The sequence below is a fragment of the Gossypium hirsutum genome, chromosome D08, assembly GCF_007990345.1.
Source record: "Gossypium hirsutum isolate 1008001.06 chromosome D08, Gossypium_hirsutum_v2.1, whole genome shotgun sequence".
Classification (NCBI taxonomy): domain Eukaryota; kingdom Viridiplantae; phylum Streptophyta; class Magnoliopsida; order Malvales; family Malvaceae; genus Gossypium; species Gossypium hirsutum.
Window position 1 is genome coordinate 62,791,605 of NC_053444.1, and position 13,057 is coordinate 62,804,661.

A 13,057-nucleotide genomic window follows, 5' to 3' on the forward strand; every position below is an offset into this window, starting at 1 on the left:
ATGAAAACGAACATGCATAAATTTTAAATAAAAGAACACAAATACAAATTTGAAATTCTTAACGAATGTGAATTGGATATAAACTAAACACGAACAAACTTAAAAATAGACAAACGAACATAGGCATAGGTTCGCTTGTTCAAGTTCAATTCATTTACAACCTTACTGATTTTTAAAATGTTCGAATCAAATATTAAAGTATCAAAATTATATCAATCATGTTTGGGTTTAAACATTTAAGCTCGAGTTTAAATGTCCAATCTAATATGATGCTTTTAAAACATATGTACCTGCCATATGAATAGCTTGGGTCACACAAACTTAAAAAGATGACCTTCGTACATTTTACTGATACTGGTTGTTTTTTTAACACGTCAGATCCAAATTGGTTACGTGGTGAGTACACACATGTTTAAAATTTAATCCACGTATTTTAAATATGCTCCACGCCAAGTCTGAACTGACATTTAACTCCTAAACTGACGGTTAAGCCAATAGAAGGATCTGATCAATATAGTACTCATATTTTACAGACTAAATTAGATCATTTTCAAGTTTATGGGCCATTTTGAAATCTAGACGATAACTTTGAGACTTTCGGTGAATTAACCCTAAACATGAGTTCTAATTTGCAGATGTGTTTTTGCAGAGGTTTGTCCTTCAATAACATTTGGACAAATTTGATGTATACTTTCTCTATTTTGGGATTAGCATGGATGTGATATAATTATTGTAAAATTATAGAGGATTTTTTTTCATAAAAAAATTATAAGGGATTTTTTTTCCTTTTTAAATTTTATTACGAATGAAATCGTGGTTTTAAATAAAAAAAAATGGAAAGATACGAGATTTTCAATCAAATATTTGTCCTCTGGTACATATTAAATAATTTTAGGGGCTAAAAAATTGTTTTAGGGGCAGAAATAAATAAATAAATATTTTTAGTACACTTTTATCATCATACTAATTTATAATTTTATAATAATTAAAAGGATTAATATAAATTTTTTCATTTGTAAGGAGTCAAGGCTATTGCCTGCTCTCTCGCTCCATCTTTGTACTCAATGCTAAACTAGATATGGTTAGGAATTCCAATTATACTTCAAATTTTAATACATTAAATCCGTCTACTCAAAATCTTGATAATTAAATATTAGCTTAGAAGCATATTTAAGAAAAAGTGATTAAATTTAAAAAATATTTGTACTTACTATATCGTAGCTTAATCTGATATGTTAAAAAAATATAGTCCTTGTAGGGTCAACAAAATCAAGAATCGTCCTTGCAAGAACAACAAAACTAGGAATTTTGATATGAGGATATAGCATTAACAAAATCAAGAAATTAGGGAAAGAGCTTAGATAAAATTATCACAGCAACGAATTTAACACAAAAAACAATTGAACCTGAATTTCAAAAGATAAAAAGTAGAGAGACTAAATTCTATAGAATATAAGCATAGGAACTAAAATCCTAATTTTCAAAAAGGACAGGGACTTGTGACATATTTTAACCTTTTACAATCATCAACGCTGATTGTAATCAGAAATGCATTAAATCCAGAAAGACAAAATTGAAATCCGAATCATTACTTACGGAATTAGTATACAAAAAGCTAGAGCAACTTCTACTATTTGATTTTGACGTAAGCCTGAAGCAAGTATCAACCCCACTGTAATGCCAGATTTTGCATTTACTGCATCTATGGATCGTTTTGAAAACCGAAAAAAGAAAAAGAAAATCTGTGAACATCTTATTCAGAGCTCTTTTTTCATGACCGACAGCCAATGGCCTACATACATATACATATACGTATGTATATACATAAACATATACACATGCATATAAAACAGGGTTGCTATGCTGTTCATCAATAGACAAAAAATGGACCAAAAAGACCAGTGTTTGTTTACAGTTGATATGTAAGTTACTGTTTTATATTTTTGGAACAAAACAAACTCAACCACTGTGGGTAGCTATTAGGTTATGTATAGCAAACAGAAAGCTGTGCATTAGCATACATGGCAGGCAACAGTAATGTTCTTGTTTCTATGGATTAAAACATCTTAATTTCTGGGTGTTTTAGAACAATGGGTTGTCAAAACAAATGGTTACTTTCAAAATAATTTGCTTATCTTTGTAAAAATGTTGGATCATGATTAATGCTGGTCCGAGCATGTGGGATAGGCCCAAAATTCTTCACATGGAAAAAAGAACACTGCTAAGTTGACTGAATAGGTTCCTTATACGTTGCTGCTGTCATGGCATGTGCAAGATTCGCCGTGACACTTATGGCAAACAACTTTTCGTATTATAATTTATCTTTTTAGGACTCCTCATAATCATATGGAACATAATCCTCGATAATCTTCTATTTGTTAGTACAGAAAGGAGTTGAACTTTATACAGATGTAAGCTGGTATTAGTGATTATAAATAAAGGGGCAGAGATGATGGTAGGTCACTAAACTGGTAAAAGAAAATGGGGAAAGGCTGTTGGTGATTTGGTAGCAGCGTCAATGCGGCATCGGTGGTGCTGATGTTGGGCCCGGTACTTGGTGTTTAATTTGCCAGGGGAATCAGCAGATTTTTCTTTAAGTGGGTGGCACAAAGAATAATGGTTACGAAAGTGGGTGGTCAACATGCTTAAAAGTTTAACCAGTGGAAAGTATGGCAAAGATGTGATAGAATTGTTAGTGATCATTGAGCTAAATAGACATTACAGGCATTGCAGTTTCCTTTCTTTAAATTTCAAGCAACAAAAGTATGAGTTTTGTTGATGTGGTTGGGCTCTGTAGAGAGTTCTACGAATTTATAGGTTAACAAGTTCAGTATTATCTTTATCTTTTGTTAGGGTTTTATCTCTTATAGGAGTATCTTAGAATAGGTGTAACCATTCATAAAATGAAGAGTTTGTGCAAGGTCTTAACTTGGCCTCATGAACTATGACTTATACGCCATAATTAGGGAGCATGTTTTGAGCTCAGTTGCTCCTACTTTATGAACTTGCTGCAACTCTTGATAGAATAGAGAGAGAAACTTTGATCGAGGACGCTATTGGACTTGTTGATATACTCCTAAGTTAATGAACCCTAAGATTCTCGGTAGAGCCTAGGCACATCAACAAGTTCCATTCTATGTTTTCTTTTCTTTATTGCTAGATAAAATTTAAATGAGGAGAGAATATTACAGGTAAAGATAAATTATTAGTTTGAAAGAAGATTGAAAGTGGTACTTACAGATCACCCATTAAATGATGCTACTCAACAGAAATTTGAATCTTGGTGCTTATCAAAGAGGGGGTAGAATATAAGAGGAGCCTACGCGGGTCAAGTCCCCCAAAAGTTCAAAAGATTATCATTTAACCTTCACAAATTTTGAAAACTTTACTTAAACCTATCTCTCAGATTTTTTGCAAATCCTAATTAAACTCTATCGAAGTTTTGAAAATTTTAATTGAACCCACTAAAATTTTCATAAATTTTAATTATTTTTTTAAATATTCTTATTAAACCTAAAAATTTTAATAAACTCTTCAAAATTTAATTTCAAGTTGGGCCACAATTACATGTAAATAAATGGCCAATCTCCTAATTTTCCATACTCTTGGTCATGCAATAAGATGATAATTATCATGATTTATCATTTACATATATCCATAAAAAAAATCAAGCTAAAGTAACAGCAAAGAAATGACAGTAAATCAAGTTCAAAGCATGGACAAAATTGTTTCAATTGTTAGCCTTGCAATTGAAATCATACATCCCCTTTAGGTATATCATTATGGTAAACAAACAGGCCACAGCTATCATTACAAAAGACTATGTTGCATGTGATGTATAGCAAAATGTGCAGGCAAATGTTTAAACCAAAAGGGTCTTTTATAGGCAAACAAATCTGATGCGAAGCATCTTAAGTTTCATTGTTTTGTCTTGGGATCAAGCCTTGTCCTCTCGTTACTCGAAAATAATATTAGTTAGTACGAATGGTATTATGGTTGTCGATTGACCCCAATGTTCATAGAGGTCATGGTTCGAGATCACGTCGACCCTTAATTTTTTTTTTCAAATATGAGAGATAAAAATATAAGAAAACTAGATTATTCATTTTAGGGGTGATTAAAGCTAACAATACCTAATTTGTATGATACTTAACATTAACAATAGGACGAAGTCAGAAAATTATTTTAAAGGAGGTCAAAGATAAATAATAAATATTTATAATTTTACTATTATATTAACATATAATTTCATAAAAAATTAAAGGACTGAATGCTAAATAACCATTTTTGGGGTTCCATGGGATTTCAAAAGAGATCATGACATGCCTTAAATCAGCTTCCTAAGATAGTTTATGATTCAGTTTATTTGTAATAATGTTGAAATGCTAAAATGGTAATGTGTCCCTCCAATATATTTTTGGACCAACTCCACCAAGTTAGTTTATATAAAATAAATAAGTAAAATAAAAAAAGATTAATGAGAATATGCATTCTTAGATCCACTCCAAATTGGTTCAAAAGGCAGGCTTTATTTTTTTTTAATTTGCATGTACACCCCACATAAAAGGCATCTATAATGAAATTCAAACATCCCAAAATGAAACAAGAAATTATACCAAATCCCTGAAACATTTGTTGGAACATAGGGTGTCATGTAATAATATTGTCTTGGAAAAAACCACATGAATCGATATAAGCATAAACGCGTGCCAAATAGTGATGATGCTGGTGATTAACTTGTTCATCATTCAGGTTAAGTTTATTTATAATTTCAATTTGATAAATTAAACCGAATTTATATGGTTGAGAATATTTTACTTGAATATTGTTTAGTCTGAATATAATTACTTTTATATAGAGAAATGAGCGAGGATAATTATGATTATACCAAAAAATGATTGGATTTGAATTATAAATTCCAATTCATCCATTGCCTGGCTTGCATGTAGTTGGGGTAATGCATGCCAATGGTGATGTATCCAATGGCAGAATTGACCATTTTCATGGCAGACATGAAACTTTTTTATCTGGTACATGACATGAAAACTTGATGAAGATGAAAGGAAAAGAGAGGTTAGTAGTGGGAGATAAATCATATCAAATGATAACAAGTAAGGGTCTATTCAATCAAAAAAAGCCGACCAAAAATAAAACAAAAAAACAGGTATAATTATGTGGGGAAGGGATTCCACTTATGATACCCCCACTTAAAAGAACTCCCCCTAAACGTCGTGGTGGTGGCCGCTGGCGGTGGCTAATCATAAAACATCATCAAAAAGTGGCAGCACCGCCTCCCACCTTCCCCTCCCTCCAAGTTTTGGGTTTTTTCTTTTACAATTGATCAAATTAGAATTTAGAGACTTAATTTAGATTTTATACATAATACAAGGACTAATAGTAAAATTTAACTTAACCTTATCAAATTAATTCCTCCACTATTGAATAAATCAATTCAAGCATTATATTATTAAAAATATAAAGTTAAAATTTAATAAATTTTAACATTTACTGTTTAAAGAATATCATTTATTATCTAATAGAGTTAATATTTTTTAAAGATTTTATAGCTTTGTAAATCAAATATTTTATTTGGAATCAAATTGTAGATAAAAAATAAATTTTATGTCAAAATTTTAAATAATAAATATTAATTCTATTAAAACTTAAATTTGTTGACTTGATTAAATTGAGAAATTTGCCAATCACATTGCCCTTTGTTTATGTATGACAGCAACATTGTTAAAATAATTAATTTTGAATGTCTTGATTGTTAAATGTTGAGAACAAATGTGCATGTTGCAATATGAATAATTGACTTTAGATTTGGTGTCCCATTCAATCAAATCAAACAAAGATTTTAGGGTCCTATTATGGTAAAAAATATAAAATATTGAACTTCTTAAAATATTTTAAATTTTCTTTTTCAGAAAGTACCAAAAACAATAAAATAACATATGGTATGCCATTTCCATTATATTTTTTAAATAATATTTCCATTCAAGTTGAACCAACGGAGAGTACTTCATTTATAAAATTCAAATTCAAAATTTTATCTAAGAATTATTGAATTTTTGTGGTGGTCTCGGGTTAGCTAGTTAAACCAACCATTAACACTATTCTAATCATTGTCTTTTTTTTCATTAATGATCCCTAGACAAAAAAAAAAAAACAAAACAAAAGAGTATGGGCTATCATGAAATTATCCCAAGTTGATGGCTCCCATGGCAATGCAATCAATGTCTTCTACATAACTTATAACTGAAGTTTGCTACAAAGGCAAACAATGCATAAAGGAGGCGGAAAAATAATCTGTTTTGGTCTTTCTATGATTCTAGTCTCTCTATGTTAAAATTTGAGATTTAATCGTTCTAATTTAGTATAATTTAATACTCTATTTCTATTGATCCAAATTGATAATATTGATAGTTGCCTCCGACATAATATTTTTTTAATTATTGTTTGATCATCTAGTTAGAGTCATACCAAATCCAATAAGCTCTGTTTAATTAAAAGTATTTTTACATGTCAATCAAATGCTTAAGATTGTTCTAAAAAGAATTCCAAACCAGTATTCTAACAGCATCAACTAATAGCGCTATCAATTTGGGCCTAGAGAGACTAAATTATGCCAAATTGGATAGATTAAATCTCTAGTATCAACATAATAAAGGGACTAAAACCATAATTCGACCGAATGTTTTGTTTACATATGTTTAAGAGAATAAAAGAAACAACTAACCAACAGTGAATGCAATGGGAAGTCACATCGTGCTCTCAAATAGAAAGCTCAAGTTCAAATCCTCGAGATGATACTATTAAGAGCAATGTTGTTTGAACTGGATTAGACCATCGGTTGGATTTTAAACTGATTGAGGGATCGATCCAAAAAATGACTTTGAATTGGTTAGACCAGAAATCAGTATGAATCAATTGAACCAATTAAAAATCAGTTAAATTGGTGGTTAAATCGGTTTTTTAAATTGGTTTGACCGGTGACTTGATCCTCGGTCTGGTAATAAAAATATTAGTTGAGAGCTTCACCAACCATAAAACGAGTATAAAAACACATTTGTCACTAAGAAAAAAGCAAAAAGCATGCAAAAAGATGTCCAAAGATGACAACTCTTTTTTTTTCCCCCACTTTTTGCCGTTCTTTGTTCTTATGTTCTAATGAGAGGTTTTGACTTTTTAAGTCTCCCCCCCAAAAAAAATGTAAAAGTAAACAAACCAAAGCTAAACATCAAAGAAAAACAGTAAGATTAAAATAGATTTTTAGTGCATTTGAAGTTCTGAAGAACAATTAAAGAAAGAGAGAAAAGGGGTGTAAAAAGATGACCCACCATTAGAGGCCATTAGTTCAGCCAATAGCAACCTATGGTTCATCAAAAATGGCCAAGCAAGTTAACCAACAACTTACGTTTCTAACAAAGATTCTGTCTTTGTCTCTCTCTCCTTTCATATTTGTCTCTCTTGAAAGTTAAGCTCACTTTTCTCTGCCAATGGACAAACACCAGCAACAGCAACAGCTGTTCTTAGCAAAGAGCACAAGACAGCGTTGTAATGAATGGTAAAAGTTTGATCTTTAGCTTTGTTTAATGCATACTGTTATTGGGTATTCAATGGATTGTTCACCTTTAATGTGTATTTTTTATGTAGGATTTTTCGAGATGTTCCAAGTGATATCACAGTGGAAGTAAATGGTGTATCTTTTGCTCTACACAAGGTAATTTATTGCTTTAATTTCATCAAATATAGATGGTTAATATGTATGTATGTATGAATGTATGTATGTATGTATGCATGTGTAGTTTCCTCTTGTTTCTCGAAGTGGGAGAATTCAGAAACTAGTTGCAGAGCATAGGGATTCCGATATGTTAAGAGTGGAGCTTGTTAACGTACCTGGAGGTGCCGAGTCGTTCGAGTTGGCTGCAAAGTTCTGTTATGGCATTAACTTTGAGATTACATCTTTCAATGTGGCTCAGCTTTATTGCGTTTCCGATTACCTCGAGATGACTGAGGAGTTTTCGAAGGATAATCTCGGGTCTCGTACTGAAGAGTATCTCGAGATTGTTGTTTGCAAGAACTTGGAGATGTGTGTTGAGGTTTTGCAGCAATGTGAGAGTCTGCTTCCTCTTGCGGATGAGTTGAAGATCATTAGCCGTTGCATTGATGCGATTGCCTCGAAGGCTTGTGCGGAGCAGATTGCGTCGAGCTTCTCGCGTTTAGAGTATAGCAGTTCGGGTAGGCTTCATATGAACAGGCAAACAAAATGTGAGGGAGATTGGTGGATAGAAGATCTTTCTGTTATTCGGATTGATTTGTATCAAAGACTCATTACGGCCATGAAATGCCGCGGTGTCCGTCCTGAAAGTATTGGTGCCTCCCTTGTGAATTTCGCGCAGAAGGAGCTGACAAAGAAATGCAGTTTGTGGAATCCATCGGGCCTTACGAAAGTTGATTTGGGTTCAACCGATCATGAACGGCTTGTGGTCGAGACAATCATTGGACTTTTACCTGTTGAGAAACTTGCTGTGCCTATCAGTTTCCTTTTCGGACTCCTCCGAAGTGCAGTGATGCTTGATTGCTCGATTTCTTGTAGGCTTGATCTAGAACGGAGGATCGGATCTCAGTTGGATATCGCAACTCTTGATGACATCTTGATCCCGTCTTTTCGACATTCAGGAGATGGGACCTTATTTGATGTCGATACAGTTCAAAGGATATTAGTAAACTTTTCCCAGCAAGATGACAGTGAAGGTGATATGGATGATGAGTCGGTTTTCGAATCTGATAGTCCTCGATCACCGTCCCAAACTGCATTGTTCAAAGTTGCAATACTAGTTGATAATTACTTAGCCGAAATTGCTCCTGATGCAAATCTCAAGCTTCCGAAGTTCTTGGGAATTGCAGAGACTTTACCAGAACACGCTCGTACTATCCACGACGGGCTATATCGAGCCATTGATATTTATCTAAAAGTATGTATGCCAATATTTTCCGATTTTGATAACCTGTTCAGGAAACTACCTGACCTTGTAATGATTGCATCGTGTTCAGGCTCATCCGAGTTTACCAGATGAAGACCGGAAGAGACTCTGCAAGCTGATTGATTTCCAAAAGCTCTCACAAGAAGCCGGTGCACATGCTGCACAGAATGAACGACTTCCGATCCAATCGATAGTCCAAGTTCTTTATTTCGAGCAATTAAGGCTAAGAAATGCTTTGTGCTGCTCTTATCCCGATGATGATCACAAGCCGGCAGTGCATCACCAGTCTTGGCGGATCAGCAGCGGTGCACTCAGTGCAGCAATGTCCCCAAGAGACAACTATGCATCTCTGAGGCGAGAAAACCGGGAGTTAAAACTTGAGCTTACTCGAATGCGGATGAGATTAAACGATCTAGAGAAAGAACATGTTTGCATGAAGAGGGATATGGTGAAGTCTCGTTCTCGTAGATTCATGAGGTCTTTCTCAAAGAAAATCGGTAAACTAAGCTTGTTTGGGCATAGTTCTTCGAGAGGATCAAGTTCCCCTTCAAGGCAATCATATAGAACTGATTCTAAGGTGATTGAGAGAACATGTGCAAGCACTGATTAGATGCTTAAAATGGGGGGGGGGGTTCCCCTTTCTTTGTTGAGCAAGGCCATGGTTTTGGTGACCTTTTATGTTGATGTTTTTCCATATTTTTCTTTAGACTGCAATGGGGTCCTTGTTAATCCCCAGATTTCAGCGGATCTTCCTCTTCTTCAATGGCTGTCTTCTTTCGTTTTTCTTTAGTAAAATACCTGTAAGAAAATGTTAAAGAAGCATATACTATACCCCCTTGTTTGTTCTTGTAATCTTTCAACCATGGCTGTAGAGCCCATTTTGTATGTTAAATTATGTCGGTCTTTCGATGTAAGAGATAAAATGTATCATGTTTTTCATGATTTCAAAACCCTGAAAGGCTTGCCATGGACATTCAAAGACACTGTTGGTACATTGATTTTGTACCCAAAGCTAAATGTAAGTACAAAAACTTGCAGAGAAACCATTTCCCGGGACCTATTGGTCCCATTAAATTCAGGACTAGTACTATTTTGACATGAATTTTGCTTATAAATCAATGAACTTGGTTCCAAAAAGACAAGTTTTACGGTTACCAAATGCTCAAGAGCGCAAGAAAAGGAAGTTTTCCAAGCTACAAGGAAAAAAGGAAACAATCTTCGATCTTACATTGAAAAGGGGGCATGGGGAACTAGTCGATAGACAAAGAAAGCACATATGTTACAGTTCTGAAAATTTTCACCAACATAACCTTATTGTGAAGAATCTTGCCAGCTTCTCTTATGGTCTCGATGCTTAAGCTGGTGATTTGGTATAGAAGCGGATACCGAATGCCAATCCCAAGATTAGGAGCGGAACAAGGAATTGGAGAAGCTTTACAACGAATTCCGAGGTCTTATCTTGCTCATAGTGAGGCTGGTTCGGAGGAGTGTACTTTGTCTTGGTGGGAATGGTTGATGCATCGATATCACCCACGTACAACCCATCCAACATTGCTCTAGCACTGCTGCTATGACCAACATCCTCGAAATCATCGGTAGCATCCTTCCCTGTGAAGCATACACCAAGCTAAAGTTATTTCCCTTTCTTCCATCTTCCGCAATAGTTCCGACGTTAGATTACACAGAACAAGCAGAAAAAAGTTACGATATTCGTCATACCACTTGCAGACAACAAGACTTCATCACCACCAGGATGGTCCTCCAAGAATTTAGTCACATTGTATACCTATTCAAATAATATTTCATGTTACTACAAGTTTAGGGACTGATTAATTATTACAGCCACCTAAAACACCATAGCCGAATTCCATAAAAAAAACATTCTTACATGCCAAGGAGTACTCAGTAAATTGAACATTATTACACACAAAATCACTGATCTCTCTTTTGTTAAAATTATTACCAACTAACAATACATTACATCCCACAGAATCCATTATAGAGAACAGAATCTGAACCGTCAATTCACCAATCTGAGTTAAATTATAGAGTAATCAAATAAAGAACAAGAGGATTCATCAGATCCATTAACACTCGAATCTTGCAACTTGAGAATTAAACTAAAATACCCCAACTTTTAGCATAATATAAGCAAAAAGAAACCATTTCTTTAACCAAGAAAAAGAAAACCCAACCCCAGATTGGTTCAAGGTTAAAATTAGATTATCAAATATAATCTAACAAAACCAAACAAACAAACAAAAAAAGATGGTACCTTGCCCCCAATGAGAAGCCAACAGTCTTTAGCATTGTTGTGTTGAGAAAACTCTGCTAAAGTATAGACCTTTCCTTCTCCACCCATTTTCATTTTTCTTTTTGCTTGTTGGAGGAAAAAAGAGCAGAGATTTGCTGATCTGACTGCTGTCGTGTGGTTGCCAGTGCCACTGTCCGTGTGTATTGGGTTTTGAACCCAGTAGAGAGGGGAGAGTGCAGTGAATTAGTGGGAAATATTTTGATTGGCTGGGTAATTTAGAGGTGTTGGGGTCGGGTATTAATTTAAAGATAAGAACTTGTTGAAACTATTTTTTATAAATAAATGGATTTTTAATGAGTTCTTTTTAATCAATTGAATTTAAATTGTTTGTTTGTAATTTTAAATTGGAGTTATGTAAAATAATTTATTAATAAAATGAATTCAAATTTTGTGTGATTGTAATTTTCTATACACAGTACATTTCTAATTTATAACTTTTATTCTAATTTCGTCACAAACTCTTTTTTTTTTTTTGAGACCCCACCAGAGTAAGATAAATGGAGACCATCTTATATCTCACTCTTTCAATCGTAGTTTGCGTTACAATTTCACCGTCATCAGTGCCATTGTTAATCTGATCCAATCTGTTAACTTACTCACCAATTTAAAATATTTATGTCTCCAAGACCTGTTAATCACCAATGAACCAAAAATCCCCCAAAATCCTACTAGGAATCTAATAGCCATCGCAATAAAAAACCAGAGGCTCAAACAATCCTTCACATCCTTCACTGCTCCTTTCAATACCGCCATTGTTAGGCGCCTTTGGTGGCTCATCTTCAGGACATTTGCGCAATGGTTCTCCGCACAGCCCCGGATTCCTTGAATATGAAGTAGCATTGAAACTTTGCAACTGAGTGCTTGAGGGAATTTTTCCAGACAAATTGTTGTTCGTCTGTTGGAGCTAAGTGCAACAAACAGCAAGGTTCAACAGAAAGCTTGTCGAGCAAGAATCGTGACTTGCGGCAGAAACGAAGCAGAAAAAAAATGAAACAAATTTAAAGCAAAGCTAAAATAGAGAGCATATGGATGAAAACTTGTTGAATTCATTCAAAAAACTGAAAATGGCATAAAGCCAATACATAAACAAGTTTACAACTTGACAAAACAGTAGGTTAACCTAATCACAACCTATTACCACTAAGCAACTTGGTAACTTGAGCTAATTGACTTGTACAAATAAACAAAGCTGATTTATCACCTCAATCACCATCAATTTTACATCAAACATAAACCTAACATAGTTGAAATACAACTAAGTTACATTACATCAACTTAAAATACAAAATAAAACAAAAACATGCTTGCTGGCTTGATGAACTAGTAGCTTCTGCATGTGATGGCCTCGACTGTTTTGGTTGCTGCATGCTGACCACTGCTTCAATACTCCTCCTTGGTTAGCATGTTGCAAACTCCCATCTTAGCTCTCAGATATTAAAACTTTGAAATACTGAGTGCCTTTGTTAAAATGTCAGCAATTTGCTCTTCAGAACTTGTAATACCTCCTACCCGTATTCGTCACCGAAATAGAGTATGAGACATTACCAGATTTTACTAATTTTTTTTTAAAACCGAGACCAATCCAACACAACTAATTCATTTCAAAATATTTTCGTGATAGATTTACCGTATTTATAAGATAATCTTATCACATACCAAAACCAAGATTTGTTAGCCATACCAATGGCTAACCATACATTCATTCCACATTAACATCTACTTTACTAGCTTATACATGCCATTGATTTCCAAAATA

At 34.0% G+C, this 13,057-nt stretch overlaps 2 protein-coding genes across 2 annotated transcripts; one reads left to right on the forward strand and one right to left on the reverse strand.

The window, feature by feature from the left end:
* The first annotated feature begins 7,086 nt into the window (after nt 1-7,086).
* Nucleotides 7,087-9,937, forward strand: LOC107962815 (BTB/POZ domain-containing protein At5g48800). The gene is made up of 4 exons (XM_016899346.2): nt 7,087-7,567; nt 7,657-7,723; nt 7,809-8,978; nt 9,058-9,937. The coding sequence occupies exons 1-4, from the start codon at nt 7,500-7,502 to the stop codon at nt 9,595-9,597; spliced, it is 1,845 nt and encodes a 614-aa protein (XP_016754835.2). The 5' UTR covers nt 7,087-7,499; the 3' UTR covers nt 9,598-9,937.
* Nucleotides 9,938-10,019: 82 nt separating this feature from the next.
* LOC107962816 (cytochrome b5) lies at nt 10,020-11,572 on the reverse strand. Its single transcript, XM_016899347.2, has 3 exons — nt 11,263-11,572; nt 10,707-10,773; nt 10,020-10,595 (listed from the first exon to the last, which is right to left on the reverse strand). Exons 1-3 carry the CDS (start codon nt 11,353-11,355, stop codon nt 10,342-10,344), a joined length of 414 nt encoding a protein of 137 aa, XP_016754836.1. The 5' UTR covers nt 11,356-11,572; the 3' UTR covers nt 10,020-10,341.
* Nucleotides 11,573-13,057: the final 1,485 nt, after the last annotated feature.

What these genes read in the sequence shown, in the direction of transcription:
- LOC107962816 (XM_016899347.2), bottom strand. Translation starts at nt 11,355, where the DNA reads ATGAAAATGGGTGGAGAAGGAAAGGTCTATACTTTAGCAGAGTTTTCT. An exon ending in GGCTTCTCATTGGGGGCAAG is followed by an intron (nt 10,774 to 11,262) that starts GTACCATCTTTT and finishes TTATTTGAATAG; the next exon opens with GTATACAATGTGACTAAATT. An exon ending in AGTCTTGTTGTCTGCAAGTG is followed by an intron (nt 10,596 to 10,706) that starts GTATGACGAATA and finishes TATGCTTCACAG; the next exon opens with GGAAGGATGCTACCGATGAT.
- LOC107962815 (XM_016899346.2), top strand. Translation starts at nt 7,500, where the DNA reads ATGGACAAACACCAGCAACAGCAACAGCTGTTCTTAGCAAAGAGCACA. An exon ending in AGACAGCGTTGTAATGAATG is followed by an intron (nt 7,568 to 7,656) that starts GTAAAAGTTTGA and finishes TTTTTTATGTAG; the next exon opens with GATTTTTCGAGATGTTCCAA. An exon ending in TATCTTTTGCTCTACACAAG is followed by an intron (nt 7,724 to 7,808) that starts GTAATTTATTGC and finishes ATGCATGTGTAG; the next exon opens with TTTCCTCTTGTTTCTCGAAG.